Below are 22,172 nucleotides of genomic sequence, written 5' to 3'. Positions count from 1 at the left end.
AAGTTGGTTAAATGACAATGGTGATGGTGTGCTTGACTGGCCAGCAAACTCACCAGACCTGAACCCCAGAGATAATCTATGAGGTATTGTCAAGAGGAAAATGAGAAACAACAGACCAAAAAATGCAGATGAGCTGAAGGCCACTGTCAAAGAAACCCTTCCATACACCTCAGCAGTGCCACAAACTGATCACCTCCATGCCACGCCGAATTGAGGCAGTAATTAAAGCAAAAGGAGCCCCTACCAAATATTGAGTACATGTACAGTAAATGTGCATACTTTCCAGAAGTCCAACAAATCACTAAAAATGTTTTTTTATTTTTTATTTTATTTTTTATTTTTTTTTTTATTGGTCTTATAAAGCATTCTAATTTGTTGAGATAGTGAATTGGTGGGCTTTTATTAAATGTGAGTCAAAATCATCACAATTAAAAGAACCAAAGACTACTTAAGTCTGTGTGCATTGAATTTATTTAATACACGAGTTTCACAATTTGCGTTGAATTACTGAAATAAATGAACTTTTCCACAACATTCTAATTAATAGAGATACACCTGTATATTTTTGGACAGTAAAGTTGATCCAGGATAAACAAAAGATGTTGATCCAGGAACATGTCTTACTTGGCAAAATCACAGCAACTGTGCACACACACACAGTAGTGAACACACACAACCGGAGCAGTTTGGGGTTCAGTGCCTTGCTCAAGGGTGTCACTTCAGCCGTGGTATTGAAAGTGGAAGAGAGTGCAGGTTATTCACTCCCCCCACCTGCAATCCCTGCTGGTACCGAGACTCGAACCCACAACCTTCGGGTTACAAGGTCCAAACTCTCTTCCCATCAGGCCACGAGTGCCCCAATATTGAGTGGAGTGTCACACCACACAGTGACGACCGCTAGAGAGAGAGTGTAACCTGCGCGCTGAACACTGCCAGGCTTGGCACGCCATACATTTTTGCCCATTTTTCTCTTTCAGCCAAAAACCGAAAATGCCATTTTCGCCTGATAATTTTCACCGCCCAAAATTTATATGCATCCCAAAATATAGTATAATCATATTGTGAGATTTAAAGTTACAATTATAAAAATGAAATGTTTAAATTGTGTATTCATTTATAATTGTTAGATATGGTCACATTCTACAATAATAATAATGATAATTATAATTATTATAAATTCTTTTTTGTTTTTTTAAGCTTTTTTAAGTCACATCGTGAAACATAAAGTCACAATTATTGGAAATAAAGTTGCAACTGGGAGATATAAAGTCACATTCATATCTACCAGTTAAATGTACAAAACTATAACCAGCCAAAAACTGATCCAAACAACAAAACAAAAAGCAACCAATGTTTTGAAAAAAAAAAAAAAAAAAAGACCCAGTGCTAGGGTGTCATGGATGGTTGCTAAGGCATGTTTAGATGAATACTAGGGTGTTTCAGGTGATAACACTAACTGACCCAAGTCAAAAGAGCCCAATGTATCTCTGGTCCCTCTTTCTATCTACATTGTGCACCAGGTAAAAATCCTGATGACTAAGAAATGTAACCGCACACCTTTCCTCAACAAGCCACATGGTTTGAGGCGTCAGTCATTCACATGTGGAGCACAAATGGTGCCCTACTTATATGAGTGAAAATAAAAAAACAACACTTGCATTATATCAAACTATTAAAACTGTATAAGTAATGGATTGTGAACCGATCTCTCACATTATTTCTTCACGGTCGTTCAATCTGACCCAAAAAAGGAAGTGAATGTGGTCCAAGAGGAGGACTTTCATTTAGGTCTATTATGCAATGTGGAAGGCGAAAACAGCAAAGCCTTTTAAAAGCACAGAAATGGCTCTGAGTCTAAACTAGTCAAATAAGAGAGTCACACAGGACACACTAATGTCCAGAGGAGAGGGGAAGGTATGTATAGACAGCATGAGATGGGCACAAATGACAAGTAGCTGCTGTAGAAGAAGCCAGACAGGAGCTGCTTGTGGATGCAGCCGTGCAGAAGAGCTCTCTATTGCTCCGCAAGAAACACAGCTTGTCCTAGATTCCTTGCAATGACATGCGCAATGCTGCAGAATATCAGATGGATAACTGTTTGCGTGGCTCTCTGCATCGAAACGCAATGCTTTTGGGTCATACATGAAATCTGGAGGACGGGCCTCACAAGCTTTTATTGTTTTCTCGAGTCTCTTTTCATTTTAGCTCAGAAAGTGTTGGATATTTTAATCTCTTCATGGGGTTTTAGAGATTCACACATTTTGTTTCATCCTGAGCTTGCTTGTTCTGCTGAATCAGAAAAACAGCCCACTTAACTAAAAAGACATTAACAAGTAAACCGGGCCAGTAGGAATGACATCTTTTACAGGCTGACTGAGAGATTTTAATATGATGCTGTATATCAGTGACATGATGTCAGAACTTAAGTGCAACAGCTTGCTATGCTTTTTTTTTTTTCAGTTTTGATTTTCAGAACTGCAATTCACATGCTTAGCATAGCATTAAACAAGTCATCATTAATGAAAATGGCTTTGTTAATATTAAAGTTAATACAAATAATTGTATTTTATATAAAAACAAATATATTTGTTAATGTAAAAAATAAATAAATATTATTATAGTATAAAAAAAGTTTACTTACTTGAAATAAAATAAGTGTTGAGTAGCTGCCAAGGCATTTTTAGTTAAACTTGATATACTAAAATAACTAAAACTAAAATAAAAATTCTAAATTCTAAAATGAGACTGTTATAAAGGTTATTATAAAATTTGTATTTTATATTTGTTAATGTTCTGTGTGTGTGTGTGTGTGTGTGTGTGTGTAAATATATTATTAGGTAGTTACCAAGGCAATATTTCACATTTTTTATTTAGTTTAACTAAATAAAAAAGAGCTTTATTACTATATATATATATATATATATATATATATATATATATATATATATATATATATATATATATATATATATATATATATATATACATATATATATATATATACACTGTTTATTTATGTGAAATAAAAGAAATACAATAATAAGATAGTATCAAAGATACTAATATAACACTGTTAAAAACCACAGATTTTATATTTTACAATATTATTTAAATATTAAATAGTTGCTCAGAATGGAGTGTCATGATGCAATTAAGGCCACTGTATTCTTCTGAGCCACAAGGTGGCAGCACTGCGACAGTCGTGACATCACTGACACTTTTCAAACCCATGTCAAATCAAGGCGAGCTTAGGTGGGACAGGTTTCTCTCTTTCTGCCCATGTTTGGATGAAACAGCATTTAAAAGGCAATTAGTTAGTGTTTAATGCCATACTTTGACTAACAGCATCAGCAGCTTTGCATTTCATATCTTAAAAGTCTTTAAAATGCTAGAAATGCCTGAAAACAAAAAATAATAACCAAAAGTACTATTTTGACATAATTAGGCTAATTATGACCTAAAAATTACTGTGAATTAATATGACTAATAATAATCTATGTGGTGTAAGATTCACCTGTTTCTTAAAACAAGGCGGGATGTCCATCCTGTGGGAGAATAGAGTTGGCAGAATACTCCAAGCATTTGGCGTAGATACAGCAGCCCCTCGTGAATGATCAGTGTATCACACCCATTCATTTTCACTTCTGTCTGTGCTTGTTTTGTGCTAGAACACTTCAGTGACAAAACTTTCACATGTATTGCACTTTATCCCAGAGTGTGGCTTAATGGTTCGGGGTCTTTCGATGATACTCCAGATAATTTCTGGAGCTATGGATTTCTCTGTTTGTTCATGTTGTTGTTGTTGTTGTTGTTGTTGTTATGGCCCTCTGGTTAGATGAGAAAATCCATTTTCACCAGTTTACAAAACCCAGCCAGACAGTGAATCTTCAGCCAGACTTCAAAACATTCTGGCGGATTACTGAGGACACCAAAAAAAAAAAAAAAAAATACCATGGCAACAATAGCGGGTTACTGAGGAACCTATCGTCGCTATGGAGACTGCATCACTCCGACGTGATAAGAAGTATCCAGTCAAAAGTGCTTTCAGTCTCCGATCTTTCCCCTCCATCTTATCTTCAGTGATCTGTACACACTAGTAAGTCTCTGAATTTGTGCTTGAATCTGACCAATTTTAGATCTGAATTATTAGATCTTTTAACTCTGCACGAATAGTAGCACAAACTGAAAAAGTAAAACTTGACATATAACGTTAGCATCTTTTTCATCTTTCACTGGTTGCTATGGAACAGTGTCGACAAGACAACAACACACAATAAAAGCACACAAAATGAGTAATTTAAGACAATTATTCCAACAAGCGATATGTTATCTGAGTGATGCTTGTCCAAAAAGTAAGAAAATACACAATACCTTTAAATAGGCTACCTCTTCTTTCATTATAATAAGTGCTTTCATCTCTATTCTGTTGTGAATAAACTTGACTAAGTTTCCAGCAATGTCATTTCAAAGTAGACTATGCGATGCAATGAGTCCATTTCTATAGAATAGCTATTAACTTGTCATCGACAAAATACTGATTTTGTGGCAAGCTGCATTAACATTTACCTTAAACTTTTTTATGTTAATATTACACTTTTATTACAAGTCATTCAGTAGTGACTTGTGTCTTTTCAGTTTCACTAGTAAACTACTCATTAGATACTAGCACTCACTTTTGCTACATGTTACCATTCCCGAAGTAACAAGTAACTTGACTGTTTGTGGAATCTAAATTTTTGTCATTGATTTTTATTTGGATTTGTGGTATAGATATTAACAGGTCACTTCCAATGATATATTTATAATTGTTGCTGCATTTATTCCAGTTTTTACTAGTACACCTTTGTTAGATACTATTACTTATTTATGAGGCACACATATATTTTCCAACAGTAAGTAACATTTCTCACAGTATATCATTAGACAAAATTGCTTTTTTAACTTGTCAAATGTAAAGACTATAGTCATAATGGCTACTGTATAGTTAAAGTAAGATTAAAAATGTAACTAGTGCATGCAAGTCTGAAGTGAACAGTTCATATATTAACCCGACAGAATTCAATGACAAAAGGTTTGTTACCAGTAACAACTAAATAAATCACTACTGCACTGTGCAAAATATTACTATTATTAATAATAATAATAAATACAAATAAATGTGTCATGTTTAAATAAATGTTTCTTGTAATTAGACCTTTTAGAGTGATTTTTTTTTTCAAAGTAAATCCTACAACATTTTATTTATTTATTTATTTATTTTTTTCTCCAGTGCGAGATTTGGAGGGACTACTTGAATAGAAGTACTAAAGTGATAAACAAACTGTAAAAACAGGATCTGGACTTCGGGACTGTTCGCGGGATGCTTTTTTTTTTATCCCCACTGGAGATAAAAATAATTCAGCAGTGGCAGGGATGCAATGACCTTATATATATAAATATATATGAAAAATAGTTACAATAGCAACTGAAAACCGTACTACTGGATTACTTAGGCTACTCGTTATCAAAAAATAATAGTAAAATAAAAATAGTTGCTAGTTAGTTTTAAGGAATAAATGTTAAAGCGGCTTGCCACACTGATATCACATATTGCTTCTATGAATGAACCTACCCTAAAGACAGCAAACGGTCTGAAAGCCGATAGCGGCTTCCTCCTCACAGTAAAATGGTTCAGTCAAACAGGTGATGGACACTGCATGGGACTGGCGCGTTAGACATGTAACATTTCCTCTGCGTCATGGAAATGGAGGGCGACACACTCAGCCGCACTTGGCTGTCATGACATGAACCTACAGCGTTGCCATCATCACGCAGACTTGCACTGACACACGCCTAGAAGCCTACACGTCCGTGAACATCTTTTTAATGTTCACGCAGTTCTGGTTGTTCTGAGCGGGGAAGTTGGGCTGCTTGAAGGCGCTGTTGATGCCCTCCTCAATGACCATGTACTCCGACTTGCTGAGCGAAGACGTGCTCCGCGTCTTCTTCAGCTCCTCGGAGGAGGACAAAGGCTGTCAGCTGCCGACGTGGAGGCACTGCTCCTGCTCCTCTCCCTCAGTCTCTCTGTGGTAAAAGTAGTTGAAATTGGACACGATGACTGGCACTGGCAAAGCGATGGTTAACACGCCCGCAATAGCACACAGGGAGCCGACGATTTTGCCTCCTATGGTGACCGGGTGCATGTCGCCGTATCCCACGGTCGTCATGGTAACCACCGCCCACCAGAACGCATCAGGGATGCTGCTGAAGCCCGAGTCGGGATCATCCGCCTCGGCGAAGTAGACGGCGCTCGAGAATAAGATGACCCCGATGAAGAGAAAGAAGATCAGCAATCCCAGCTCTCGCATGCTGGCTTTGAGCGTTTGCCCCAAAATCTGGAGCCCTTTGGAGTGCCGCGAGAGTTTGAAAATCCGAAACACGCGGACGAGTCTGATGACCCTAAGAATGGCCAAGGACATCGCCTGCTGGCCGTTGCCTTGCCTTTCCGCGAGCTCTGTCCCCAGAGTGATGAAATAGGGTATGATGGCCACGATGTCAATGATGTTCATGATGTTCTTGGAGAACGTGGCTTTGCTGGGGCACGCGAAGAAACGCACGAGCAGCTCAAATGAGAACCAGATGATGCACAGAGTCTCAACGACAAAGAACGGGTCAGAGAAGGGACTCGTAAGGTAAGGGTTAGTTACGTTCAGAAGTGGGGCGACCGTCTTCAGGTCTCTGTCGTCCCGGAACTCGGGTAACGTTTCCAGACAAAAGATGACGATGGATATCAAAATGACCAGCACCGAGACGATCGCGATGCCCCTGGCCGGACCCGAGCTCTCCGGGTACTCAAACAGCAGCCACACCTGTCGCTGAAATTCATTAGAGGGCAACGGACGCACCTCATCCTTTATAAACCCCTCATCCTCTCGAAATTTCTCCATGGCCTCCTCCCCGAGCTCATAAAAGCGTATCTCCTCGGAGAAAATGTCTATGGGAACGTTCACGGGTCTCCTTATACGCCCGCCGGATTGGTAATAATATAAAATGGCATCGAAGCTCGGCCGATTCCTGTCAAAGAAATACTCGTTTCTAAGTGGGTCAAAGTAGCGCATTCTCTTCTTGGGGTCGCCAAGTAAAGTCTCGGGGAACTGGGACAGGGTTTTGAGCTGCGTCTCGAAGCGCAAGCCCGAAATATTGATGACAACTCTCTCGCAGCACTCGTGGTCTGGCTCGTAGCGCTCCAGAGAGTGGTGCCCGGGCAGCGCCGCCGACTCCTCCAGCATGTTGTCGCATGCAACAATTGTCATGATGTCTTGCTCGTTTTCGGTGTAGCCGTGGTTCACGAGGTTGTTGCCCCGGTGCTTGCTTGAGGAAGGCGGAGGCGAGTGGAGGAGGCTAAAGTGGTCGTCCATACAGCTGCTTCGGCGGAGGGGCAGTGGAAGCCGCGCCTCCTCCACAGGCTCCAGTCTGCCACAGCCGCCCGCCTGCCGCGCGTCCTCTCGCTTTCGAATCACTACCTTCTCAGTCCAGTCTTCCCGCCCACGGCGCGCGTACTGTGGTTTATAAACATGACTGCTCCCGCCCACGGCGCTCGGATGCCCATCACACATCCACACGGCGCCCAATCGGAAACCTGACAGACATAAACATGAACCCCAGACCGTCACCGAAGCCCACCGTTGAGGGGAGGGGTGTGGGAACGCGCATCGCCGGCAACCGTTAGGCAACCTAAAATAAAATAAAATAAAATAAACCTCACTGACATTTGTTGCATTAATTTCATTACTCACGCGAGGGAGCATGTGGATTAATAATTCATCATGGCGAGATTAATGCATGAGAAATCAGTCTTACGCAAACCATGCAACCTGTAGGTTACGCAGAATCCGAATTACACGATGACGTTCAACGAGGTCAGCTTTGTAAAATAATTTCTTGACGCAATCTGTTGAAGTTCATCTCGCGCAACAGTTGTCTTTTGTCGCCCTCTCACGAAGCTATCACGGTTTTGGATTAATTTTATATCTATACCTATAATAAAGTAATAACTGATAGCATACTTTAGTTTTGTGGATGTTATATCCGATACCTATCAGCCTGTTGTTGCAGTGATTCATGTTTATTACTGAAACAACCCCGTTAAAACGATTATGTCCCCCAGTGATTTGTTTTGACCTCCTTAGGTGTGTTGAAGCTTTAATTAGCTGAGTCAGATCGCCCTTCATAACTCGCTCCCTGCCTATACGCAAATCTTGATGAAATGTTATCAATAAATGGCTGTATGTGCTGCGTTGGTTGTCTCTGACGTGCTTTGAATGCACGCGTATGGTAAAGGCGCGGACTTACATTAAGAATGTCAATGAGAGCACGAGCCCCCACCTTCATAAAGGTGAAAGGACACGCACCATCGTCACTCTGATTGACATTTGGAGCGCAGCGGGGTCTTAACCTTTATGTAAATCCTCTCGATGTTGCAGACCCGCAGTGTTGCATTAGGTAATTTGGGGAGTGGTGGAGTTTTGATAATAATTATTTCTTCAGCATGTGATATGGGTCTTAGCAACACAGTAATGGATTAGTTGCAGATTTAGCAGTATGTTCGTTTTTATTGTTCGTTTACGCTTTATAGAGTGTCGATTTTGACGTAACAAGGCAAGAGAATGTGGTAAGGATTTTTTTTTTTTTTTTTTTTTTTTTAAAAAAGCTTGTAACTTATGCGTGGCCTAAAACAAAAAAGTCAAGAAAATATATTGGCGCTGTCCATAGTTCTGAAACCAGGAGAATCACCCTATAAACCTTTTATTTAAGTCCTGTATATCACATCCAACTCAGTGATCCCCTAAGGTTATCAACACATTTAATATTGTATGATGTCAAAAAAAAAAAAAAAAAAAAACACGTATCAATGGGTCAATGGTGTGATGCCCCTTTTCGTCCAGATCTATCAGGTTATCCAAAAGTAGATTAAAATGCTTTTTAAAAATACATTGATTGGAATACAGAAAACTCAAATACTTTTTTTCTAAATATTAGATTACTTCAAATATGAATATTATGACCTAGGCCATTTAAAATAAAAATGCAAGCTTAAGTAGTGGAATGTCCCAAAACTCCAAGATATTCATGATTCAAAAGTCATGATATTTAAAATGTAACATAAAAGATAAATTGAATATATGTAATTATACAACATTTGTTCCACAACTTATAGAAAATACCATCTATCTATCTATCTATCTATCTATCTATCTATCTATCTATCTATCTATCTATCATATCAGTTGTAGATGAGCCTCCCACGGGTCCAAATGTGTCAGTATGAGGGAAGTCTGATTCTGTGTCTCCTCTTGCTCACTGGAATGTTTCCCAGAATCCGCACACTTCTCTGAGCACTCAGGGATTGCTCCTATTAACACACAAAATGATTCAACAGTAGAGCACATTACCCTGGACATTTAGAAGAAAAGCAGCTCTTCTTCCATCTGCTCTCTGTCCTCTGGCTATTTGGCTGGGGTTTTATTTCCTACAACAAAACCACATTGATAATACATTTAAAGTTCAAGGATGACATCAAAACCTTTACAGGCATGAGTCATTTTTGTTCTGTTTACTAAAAGCAACAAGTAGTGGAATGTGACATGATATTGATATGAATCTGCAGTGTTTTGAAGATCTACCTCAGCCAAGAGCTTTATATAACAGATTGTGTATTTATGTAAAAGGTTTGAGGCCTTTCATTCATTTTTTCACTCATGCAAAACTAAAAATGTTCTCATGTCAAAATGTCATCGTGTCTGTTTTGTGTGGTTACATTGGCATCAGTCCATAGCTCATATCGACTCCTAAACATTTGCTTTAAATATTTGCTCCAATGTTTAACTTTGTTGTTTGACTCATTCTCATTCTTGTGAAAAGAACATCATTCTTTTCTCACACACCCATCTGCATTTTGCCATCCACCCTTGTTTGAGCTGAGAGGGAGGAGTTGTTGTTGCTAGTGAGTATCTGTAGATCCAAAGATGGGTAGTAACTGAAAAATTAAGTAGGTCTACTTTTAATTAGAGTATATTAAATTTTATAATGCTTGTAATCAGATTACAGGTACTTTTTTTATGGATTACATTAAACATTTTATTCAAACAATGGCAGATTTGCATTCTTACAATGCCGCTTAATGGTCACATTGACATGCAGGTAAACAAATTAAATATTTTTATTTTTTTTATTTTTAGTGTTTAAGTGTTTAATCAATTGATTTAAAATTTTTATGATTTCATTATTAGCTTTATATCAACTCACAAACCAACTGCAGTTCCTACATTATGCCCAGTTTGGGAAACAACTAATGTAATGTCTAATGCATTTAATGATGTTGATGTAAAAAAAAAAAAAAAAAAAAAAGAATATATGTTTGTTCTTTTTTTTAATGCAATATAGTACATTTAATGGATTACGTTAAGTTTGATAAAAACCAAAAACAAATAAAAAGTAATCTAAAAAGGAGTTTTCATCATGTAATCTGTAATCAGTAATGGACTACAATTTGTAAGTAATCTACCCAGTACTGTGCAGATCTGAGGAGACTTCATTGGTGCTCTTGTAATGGTCAGGTAATTGAATTTGTTTCTTCAAACTCTTCTCCACATTGCTCTGTCCTCCTACTGCAGAGAGTCTTTTGTGTAAGCACAGTTTGTCCTTGGGCTTGTTTTCAAACTCTGCGTTCACACGTCATTCTTGACGCATTTGCCAGGCAGATGTGACACATGCTAATGGATGCACTTACATACTTAAAGCACAAAGCACATGCATGCAGATGGTTTTTAGCAAGTTGCTTTATGGTTTGCTAAGGTGTTCTAGAAGGTTAATGGTCCAAATGTGAGGTCACACTTAGCAATATTTTGGTAAAATTTGGTGCAAAAAAGGTCCATTGTCTATTGTCAATAGTATGGCGATGCACGAAGCACAACTCACAAAGAAGTCACTTTCAATCTAAGCAGTTTTCTGATGGTCGGTGTGGTGTGACTACCATGCACATGGGTGAAATCTACATAGGGAATTGTTTTGCCTTTTTTTGCTGATTCCTATTTAAATGACTGTATATTGTCTGTGAAATTATGCTGAACAGTGGTACATACTGTAAGTGTGATCACACCTCAAGTCAAAAGTGTTCAGCCTCATGTCTCTGATCTGTAAGATGTGGTTCAGCTCCCTCCATCAATGCAAGTCTAATGGAATTCTTGTCCATTTTATGGTCCTGATGATTATAGTCACACATTTCCTCTATAAGCCACACAGTTTAAAGACATATTCCCGGTAAAGTAAATTGGGCCATTTTTGGAGGATTTAAAGGCAGAGATGATAAGCTTACAATTTTATAAAAGCACTTTTTCTTCTGTTAAATCTTTTGTATTGTTGAAGCAATAAGCTGTTTATGGCATTATGTTATCATGGTGACAAGGCTGAATACTTGGATTTAAGTTAAGAAGTAAACTTGTGACCATAACGTCTTGTGGCTGTTTATAAGTTTATGGACTGGCCTCATACACTTACAGCATTTGAGATACTATTATAGTTTTCAATTCATATTTTGAATTAGTTTAACTTTAACTAAAATAATAATAATAATAATAATAATAATAATAATAATAATAAACAATCTGCAAAGGTGTAAAGCGGAAAGTGCACGATAAATAAAGTTAGTGGGTTAGTCTCAGTCAGCTCCCTAGTTCAGTAGTCAGGGCACTGATCAGGGAGTCAACAATTGTAATGACTGTCTCAATCGTGAAATCCTTCAAGTGCACTGGAATGTTTGCTCCGTGAAAAATCCCACAATGCTCCGCAAAAACTAGGGAGCATTGATACTAACTATGCTCCCTTACTAGAAATTATGTCACATTTCTGAAGCACGAAACATAAACCACACAAGCCAACTCGATAAATATAATGACACACGAAAGAAGAATTTACAAGACAAACCTTATTTTTTTTAAGTATATTAAGCATAAACACACATTGCTAGACAGGTAATGAACACATCTAGTTAACATTTATGAATTAATATTCGGCCTAAATGTTGTAATTACATGTAACAGAATAATGTGAATAAGAAGAAAATAAAAACAATATCAAAAAGAGGTCGGTCCTGCCTTTTGTTTGTAATTAATTCCAGCAGCGGTGACGTTCTGCAATGTTGTCCGTTGATTTTGTAATTAGTCATGTCGCCAGAAATTGAGTAGTCACTGTCCCAAAGTGCAGTTAGGTGGGAATTTACCACCCAGTTTGCACACGTATGTCAGATGTCTGTTAAAGATCGCTTCATCTGGAAAGCATATACTGTGTACAAACATCTGATAGATGTCTTTGAGATGTTGGTTTTACCTACATTCTAAATCATAAATATCTTAAAGTCATCTTCTAAACGTCTATTTGACATCTGATAGGAAATGTCCTGTAGATTTTTATTACAGATGAGCAAACACTAAAAAAATACGTCTTGCAGATGTAAACGCAGATGTCAAATAGACGTCTCCATGATGTACATGTGCTATCAGGGCAGTGACCGGATTCGTGTACACGATACAGTATACTGATTCACAGGCTCGTGAGCTAAGGAGCTGATTGAGGTGCACCCATTGTCCCATCACTGTCGGGCCAAAAGCCAGCGTGCTAGTGCGTGCCAGGGCCAGTCTATTTCTATTTCCTGTCACTTCCAGGGCTTCATCGTGCCTCGCTTTGGCTTCCTAGGGGCCAATGGGCAGGGTTTTTTTTGGCCCGCTGAAAACCTTGGGCCAAAGCAGGCCAGCTCGGCTTTGAGGAGTGGTTGAACAAAGGCTGAGTTTCTCAGAGCCTGGAGAGTGTCAGTGTTGTGGATCATATCATATAGTTAACAGCTATTAATGCATTAAAGCATTAAACACCAGCATTAAAGACTTTTAAAAAAAATTTTAGATCAAAACTCACTTTCAGACAGCAGCGATTGTTTGAAATAACTTCTGTTTGAGATCGATGTAGATTATGATCACCATACCAGGCAGAAATATTTATATGCGATGCAAAAGACTATGCACACTAGCCATTACCACAGTAAACATAGTAAATGCGACCGCTTGAAAAAATCAGACAAATCATAGGCTATTCACAATTGTGCATCTATTTAGTTAAATATTTTATCTGTCAGTAAGTCTCTTTATTAGTGACTGTATGATGTTCCTATTTAGCTCAGTGTATGTTATAAAATATATCAAAATCATAGCTTTGTTCGGGAGCTCCCTCTGTTTTTCTGACTGAAACTATAACAATGTATTGAAACTGGAGAGAGTTCTAAAGCTATTTATGTCGTATTTTGATGGAAAAAATTATAGAAATGATCATTCTTTCTAAATGTGATATATACTGTCTGTGACTACAAATAAACAGAAACATATGTGACTGAATAAGTATGTGTCCTCTTTCTTTTGTGAAATAACTGTAAAATCACTTTATTTCTGTAACTAATTTTCAATCCTAATGAATTAATTCACTACTATCAATGTATCACTTGAAATTGTAAAACTGGTAAAACATTGATGCCTTGGTTTTAAGTCTTTTAAGTGCTGTAAACATCAAAAAATGCAAACAAATGGCCACTTTTATCATCTTCATTTTGTGATCTTTCTAGTTCCAGTGTTTCATGCTGCATTCACAGGGCTATGTATTCTGTAGTTGCTGGATATTTTGTTTTACAAACATAATTACTTACTTGTATTAGATTATGTATCTGGATATATACAGTGTTTAGACTATTAAAGACCCCTTTTGGTAATACTTTATAATAACTTTCATTTATAAATCATTAACAAACATTATATAATGCACAAAACATCATTAGAAATATGAGATAATGTTCTTGTTAATGTTTACTAATGAACTTACTAAACATTACCTAATGATAAACATATGATTATTTAATATAAATTGAAATGCTTACAAATGTCAGTAAACTTTCAATTCATATGATTGTTTCATATGATTGCTTTTGCAGTACCAAATCTAAAGTGGAAACTATTCATTATTTAGAAATGTTTATAAATATTTACTAATTATTAATATCTTTATGAGCAGTCATCTCAATGGCAAAAAGTGTCCCGTAAGACCCGAATATGCCTTATTCACACATCTTTACTAATCACTTATTAATCATTTGTTCATGTTTTTACAGTAGTCAATCTAAAGTTGAAACAATCATCATTTGTAAATATATAAATGATTACTAATCATTTAGTATCTTTATGGGCATTGGACTTTTTAGCTGCTGTAACAAGGTTTGTGTAAAGGGTGGCTGGTTAAGTTTAGCTAAATGCTTGCTAAAGACATAACAGATTGTAATTTTGGTGTAATATTATGTTTTAATTGCCCTCAAATCTCACATTCGCACTCTTCAGTATACCATTAAACAGGATATTCCTTGAATCATAAATAAACAATTATAATAATCAAATTGACCCCTATACACTGTTGACCCTTTAACCAACCCTTAAACCTACCCGTACCACCAAACCTTTCCCTAACCTTAGCCGTATCACACCTCAATAGCAGCAAAAGTGTTGTGCATTACCACAAGCTTTTAATCATTTTATAATATATGTTAAAATCATTTGTAGATTTTCAATAAGTGCTTGATCACATGGAATTGAAAGTTTAATGACATTTGTAAGTATTTTAACTTACATGAAATAATGATTTGTTTGAAGTTTATTGGCAATTTTATGAAGTTTATTGGCAAACATTAACAAGCACATTATCTCATGTTTCTAACTCTTTTAATATATATCAACTAATGAGCCTTTCAGCATTATTTAATGTTTGATAATGATTTTATAAAAGTTATTATAAAGTGTTACCCTACTTTTGTAAAAGTTGACTTGAAGGTTGATTTGAAGTGTCAGTTTTTGCATTATTATTGTGGTCAAATCTGGACACAGGGAACGTATTTTGTTACTCATACAAGCTACATATAATAACTTGATCAGTCACACAAAAGTAATCAGAATAAATACTGACTCAGCGTGACCAGGGTGATATGTAGGAGTAATGTACCTCCAGCCAGTTCTTATCACAGAATAACCCTCAACAGTGTGATTAAGGGTGCTCAATGGGTGACATGTCCGGTGAGTATGCTGGCCATGCAAGAACTGGGATGTTTTCAGCTTCCAGGAATTGTGTACAGATCCTTGCAACATGGGGCCATGCATTATCATGCTGCAGCATGAGGTGATGGTCGTGGATGAATGGCACAGCAATGGGCCTCAGGATCTCATCATGGTATCTCTGTGCATTGAAAATGCCATCAATAAAATGCACCTGTGTTCGTTGTCCATATCATATGTCTGCCCATACCATAACCCCACCGCCACCATGGGACAACTCAATCCACAATGTTGACATCAGCAAACCGCTCACCCACACGATGCCATACACACTGTCTGCCATCTACAGTGAAAACCAGAATTCATCCATGAAGAGAACACCTCTCCAAAGTGCCAGATGCCATCGAATGTGAGCATTTGCCCACTCAAGTTGGTTATGATGACGAACTGCAGTCAGGTCGAAACCCCGATGAGGATGATGAGCATGCAGATGAGCTTCCCTGAGACAGTTTCTGACAGTTTGTGCAGAAATTCTTTGGTTATGCAAACCGATTGTTGCAGCAGCTATCCGAGTGGCTGGTCTCAAAGGATCTTGGAGGGGAAGATGCTGGATGTGGAGGTCCTGGGCTGGTGTGGTTACACGTGGTCTGCGGTTGTGAGGTTGGTTGGATGTACTGACAAATTCTCTGAAATGCCTTTGGAGACGGCTTATGGTAGAGAAATGAACATTCAATTCACGGGCAACAGCTCTTGTGGACATTCCTGCAGTCAGCATGCCAACTGCACGCTCCCTCAAAACTTGTGACATCTGTGGCATTGTGCTGTGTGATAAAACTACACATTTTAGAGTGGCCTTTTATTTCGCCCAGCCTAAAGGCCAATTTACACTTCTGCGTCGAGTGTACGCCGTAGTGTACGTCGTAGGCTACGCACGTAGGCGACGCCGTCGTGAGCATTTATACTTCTGCGTATGTCTGTTTTGCTCTGCAGTTACACCGCCGAAACGCTAGTTGATGCGAGCTGGTTCCACTGTGTTTACATTCTTCGATCCTCGCGGGCTTCTACGAACAATGGCGACTGAAAGAGAGCGGATACAGATATATACAGATACATACAGATGGCTGTATTTCCTCACTTCTTCAATTAATCGCTCGGTCACTTGGTCCATTTCCATGTTGGCTCTTCACTGAATTTCGGAATTTAAAAATGGCGGGCGGTCCAGAGTGCAGAAGATCATTCCGGAAATGCGTAGGAGGAAAGGTGATACAGATCTTGCAGTCCGCGTCGTCGCGACGCGTAGTTACAATTTTGAGGAGGTGCATGTCAGGGTACGGCGAAGGGTACGACGTATGGTACACGTCAATGCGTATGCTACGCCGTACCTACTATGCGCACCCGACGCAGAAGAATAAATTGGCCTTAAGGCACACCTGTGCAATAATCATGCTGTCTAATCAGCATCTTGATATGCCACACCTGTGAGGTGGATGGATTATCTCGGCAAATAAGAGAAGTTTATGTGCTACATAAGAAAAAGTCCTTAGATCTTGAGTTAACGCTCACTAAAAAGGTTGACGACATTATTATGATCTGGACACATTCTCTAATTACGTCAGACTGACGTTTGCAATCTCCGACGTTGTGTTAAGACGTTGCATTTTGGTTTAAAATGAAAATCTGGTTGACGTCAGAACCCAACGTCAGACTGACGTCAATCTCCGACGTTGGTAACGGACGTTGCATTTTGGATGAAAATGAAAATCTGGTTGACGTCAGAACCCAACGTCAGACTGACGTCAATCTCCGACGGTTGGTAAGACGTTGCATTTTTGGTTTGAAAATGAAAATCTGGTTGACGTCAGAACCCAACGTCAGACTGACGTCAAACTCCGACGTTGGTAAGACGTTGCATTTTGGATGAAAATGAAAAATCTGGTTGACGTCAGAACCCAACGTCAGACTGACGTCAATCTCCGACGTTGATAAGACGTTGCATTTTGGATGAAAATGAAAATCTGGTTGACGTCAGAACCCAACGTCAGACTGACGTCAATCTCCGACGTTGGTAAGACGTTGCATTTTGGATTAACGTCAAGACTGACGTCAATCTCCGACGTTGGTAAGACGAACCCAATTTGGTTGAAAATGAAAATCTGGTTGACGTCAGAACCCAACGTCAGACTGACGTCAATCTCCGACGTTGGTAAGACGTTGCATTTTGGATGAAAATGAAAATCTGGTTGACGTCAGAACCCAACGTCAGACTGACGTCAATCTCAATCTCCGACGTTGGTAAGACGTTGCATTTTGGATGACGTTGATGAAAAATGAAAATCTGGTTGACGTCAGAACCCAACGTCAGACTGACGTCAATCTCCGACGTTGGTAAGACGTTTGGTTGCATTTTGGATGAAAATGAAAATCTGGTTGACGTCAGAACCCAACGTCAGACTGACGTCAATCTCCGACGTTGATAAGACGTTGCATTTTGGATGAAAATGAAAATCTGGTTGACGTTCATGAAAATGAAACGTCAGAACCCAACGTCAATCTCCGACGTTGGTAAGACTTTGCATTTTGGATGAAAATGAAAATCTGGTTGACGTCAGAACCCAACGTCAGACTGACGTCAATCTCCGACGTTGGTAAGACGTTGCATTTTGGATGAAAATGAAAATCTGGTTGACGTCAGAACCCAACGTCAGACTGACGTCAATCTCCGACGTTGGTAAGACGTTAGATTTTGGATGAAAATGAAAATCTGGTTGACGTCAGAACCCAACGTCAGACTAACGTCAATCTCCAACGTTGGTAAGACGTTGCATTTTGGATGAAAATGAAAATCTGGTTGACGTCATAACCCAACGTCAGACTGACGTCAATCTCCGACGTTGGTCAGATGTGGTATTTAGGATGAAAATGAAAATCGGGTCGATGTTAGAACCCAACGTCAGACTAACATCAATCTCCTTCATCTGACAGACATTGCATTTTGTTGGAAAATTAAATCAAAATCATTATCTGTCACAAACCAACAACTGTCAAAATTGTCAAACTGTCAAACTCAAACTTTAAAATAAGATATGGCTAGTATGGATTGTGTTGACATGACATCAAACCTTTAACAGAGACAGGAATTTTGTTGTAAAATAAAAATCAACATACAGAGAGAGAAAAGAAAAATAAAAACATACAGAGAAAGTGTAACATCAGATCAGACAGAGTTCAAGATTCAATGTGAGACAACACTAAATGATTAAATTTTAAAGGGTTAGTTCACCCAAAACTGAAAATTATGTCATTATTGACTCACCCTCATGTTGTTCCAAACCCGTAAGACCTTCATTCATCTTCGGAACACAGTTTAAGATATTTTAGATTTAGTCCGAGAGCTTTCTGTCCCTCCATTGAAAATGTATGTACGGTATACTGTCCATGTCCAGAAAGGTAATAAAAACATCATCAAAGTAGTCCATGTGACATCAGAGGGTCAGTTAGAATTTGTTGAAGCATCAAAAATACATTTTGGTCCAAAAATAACAAAAATTACAACTTTATTCATTGTCTTCTCTTCCGGGTCTGTTCTGAGCGCGTTCACAACACTGCAGTGATGCTGCTGATGTGTTATAGGGCGCACCAGAAAACACATCCGCAGCATCATATGTCAGCAACTTTGATGATGTTTTTATTACCTTTCTAACCACGGACAGTATACCGTACATACACTTTCAATGGAGGAACAGAAAGCTCTCGGACTAAATCTAAAATATCTTAAACTCTGTTCCGAAGATGTACGGAGGTCTTACGGGTTTGGAATGACATGATTATGAGTCATTAATGACAATTTTCATTTTTGGGTGAACTAACCCTTTAAGACATTAGCAAAAAGAATAGTTTAACTTAATCTGAAAATGGAATCCACAAATGTTTTGTGGTTTTATCAGAAAAATGACTAAGAGATGAACTGGGTTATAACAAATATGATTTATTTATTCAATTGTTCTATCATTTACATTTAACATGGAACAGAACATTTTCAAAATAATTACATTTTAACATCAACCTTATTGGAACTGAATAGTTTTGAAAACATTAAGATACATTTTATTAACAGCTTTTTTTGTCCTGCCACCTCCACCCACCCTGTCTGGTGCAGAGTACTGTCGCAAGGGCTGTGCCAAGTGTGCAACTGCACAGGGCCTCGCACCTCTAGAGGGCCTCGCTCCTGGCCTGCATTTTATGTCGTTTATATCTAATTTTTATTACTGTTTTTCCACCCATCTTGTCCTTTGGAAGACTAAAATAGTCATAGCGGATAGACAGTATAAGACTCTGAGTATAAGAATGAGTAAAACTGTTTGTTGTTAGGACGACAAAAAGTTATAAAGTTTAACTTTTAGTCTGGTCTAGAGCCCTGCATTTCACCCTGAATTTTTTACACCTTGGTCCGGGCTTCGGGCCAATTTTCACATCATAGTTCAGATGCGGGCCGGCCTCAGACCTGTTTAAGGCTTCTCCTTATTTTTATATTTTAGACATCCATCAATTAGTGATGAAAAAATTGCCGCACTGGGGGAAACAACACAAAGACCGTGCTACCGTGACTGTCAATAGTGGCTCAACAGTGTTAAGTGTCCCGCAGCAGCGCAGTGTTCTGCTTTCAAATGCACGCAATAGGCTTAAGCTTGACACAAAGCATCGTCAAAAAATTATTACCATAAATGAGTCATGGGGGAAACAGGAATGAGATATTGAATTATTTACTAATAAATAGTGTTTTCTGAGTTGGTGTCGCAAGGATGATGTTGCCAATCCTGACTCGCAACCTCTTCATTTTACGCGCCTTTAGAAAAAAGTTCATCTTTACGGATTATGATTATAATGAATGAGTTTTTGTTTCTGATTTGTTGTATTTCGTTTAGTAGTCATTTAAAGCTTTCAATAGATATATTTGTCACGTCTGTGAGCCATGTATTCACTGAGCTTTGGTTAATTTTTGTGAAGCGCTCCTGTTCAAGACGAGACGGTAGAAAGCGCATCATGACTAGAGTTTGTGGAAAAATGTAAGCAGTAGCCTACAGTATTACAGAACTGTTTTATGATAGAAATGTTCAGCCACCGACATAGACTATCTAGTGATGCAAACTACTCAACCTTTTATGAAATTCCGCCCTTTTGAATTGAAAATATGCGATAGGTTAATGATTCATGTAAAACATAAATAAATGTGACAATAGATGTTTGCGTTTTCGACTATTAAACATACGAATAAGAGTGAGAGTGCAATAGTGCAAATTGATTTTATATGAAAAGTTCAGCTGCAAAAACCTAGTGCCGTTTGAAATTTTCTTCTAAAAAAATACAAATTTTATCAGGCTCCCATGTATAGGTTCAGTAATTTCACTTTAATAGCAATGAACAGTTTCTTTTCTTTCCCATTAAAGTGAAATAACTGAACATAAACATAGGAGGATGAGAAAATAATTATTTTAGAAGAAAATGTTGGATCGCACTTAGAGGCTTTTCCATCTGAACTCTTTATATATAACTGTCTACAAGCCTAGAACTAATTTAAGCATTCTTATTAACTTATTATTATTATTATTATTATTGTAGATCCTTATGAGCTAGTGCGTGGCCGTGATTTGTGCGCAAGCATGTCAGTAAGCAAGGCATCACAATCGGACAGATGCATGTTAAAGTTGAGTTTGTTACGGTTCCGGCTTCGCTACCGTTCGGACGTTCTAGCTTACTGTTCTCCGCTTTGCTTCTTATTTCTGTACTTTTCTCTGATTTTTCTAAGATTTTTTACTTCAGAAGATCAGCACAGTGCTCAAACAAAAGATTTTTGGCACAAACACTAAAACTAAAAACTTTGGGACTGGAATAATACTACAAATGAAGACTTTGCCTCCCACTGCCAGCAGCTTACATTCCGGAGATGGGATAACAACTACCTACATTCAAAGAGAAGAGAGAGAAAATGCCTCCTGTTGGATCCACTTGTTGCATGAACTGCTGCAAATTCTACAAAGGATTGTGATTCTTGAAACAAAGCTACTTGCCGGACTTCCAAAACAGACGGAACATTCAGCAGACCATCGTCATGGACCCTCTCAGCATACAGCCGGTGAGTCCCATGAATCTTCTGAATCTCAACAGTTTATACCAAGTGTAGAGGAACAAGCCAAAACTGATCGCCACACTAATCGATGGCACAAACAGGGAGCGAGACCCAAAGGAACACGAGACATCAGATTGTCACGAGTTTCTCGTATTGCTGCTGTAGCATCCTCTACCCCAGATTCGACTATGACAAGGCTTGTGAATACCAGTATTCTACCACCCCCTATACATCTTGAGAACAGATTTGAAGCATTAATGAATGCGGGTGAGGAATCCCCAAATGTCATTAAACATCTATTGGATCAGCCAGCAGCTAACACCGCTACTAACAGGTGCTCAAGGTCGAGCAGACAACGACATTCAGCTCAGAGCGCAGTCGAGCCCAGGACTCTGATAGTGGGTGACTCTATTATCAGAAACATCAGTAGCAGGACTACAACAACATGCTGCCTTCCTCAAGCAATGGTCTCTGATGTGAACAAGGAACTTCAGAATATTCTGATGAAGCACAAGACTACAAATCCAATTATCATCCATGTGGGGAAGAATGATACTCTGAAAGAGCAGTCAGAACTCCTTAAGAAGGACTTTAGTGAACCTTTTTCAAACACTTCGAAGACTCAAAGTTCATCAGTGGACCACTCCCAACTGATAACAACATGCAGCCACAATAAGCACTGCTGATGGACACCATCCCGGCCGAGCCCTGCCCTCAGAGCTCCTCACAGACAGACTGTGATGTATCAAAACAGCTACAAGACTCAGCACTCAAGGATGACTTTCTGGAAGACAGCCGGGGAAGCCAAGACAACATATCATAGTCACCGGAAACACCAGAGACACAGCCCATCTCACCAGACACATTATCCCTCTCTCCAGCATCTCCACTTCTGTGCTTTTCACAGAAAATGGTAGAATTGGTGTATGCTGGGACTA

General features: G+C 38.6%; 1 protein-coding gene across 1 annotated transcript; it reads right to left on the bottom strand.

Annotated features, from left to right (window-relative positions):
• Window positions 1–6,014: 6,014 nt before the first annotated feature.
• Window positions 6,015–7,620, bottom strand: LOC109096210 (potassium voltage-gated channel subfamily A member 1-like). The gene has a single exon (XM_019109858.2). The coding sequence runs from the start codon at window positions 7,593–7,595 to the stop codon at window positions 6,015–6,017; it is 1,581 nt and encodes a 526-aa protein (XP_018965403.2). The 5' UTR covers window positions 7,596–7,620.
• Between the last annotated feature and the right edge of the window lie 14,552 nt (window positions 7,621–22,172).

The sequence above is a fragment of the Cyprinus carpio genome, chromosome A23 (assembly GCF_018340385.1).
Source record: "Cyprinus carpio isolate SPL01 chromosome A23, ASM1834038v1, whole genome shotgun sequence".
In the NCBI taxonomy this organism is placed as follows: Eukaryota; Metazoa; Chordata; class Actinopteri; order Cypriniformes; family Cyprinidae; genus Cyprinus; species Cyprinus carpio.
Note: the sequence above shows the minus strand (reverse complement) of the source record. Positions and strands in the feature narration are given on the sequence as shown.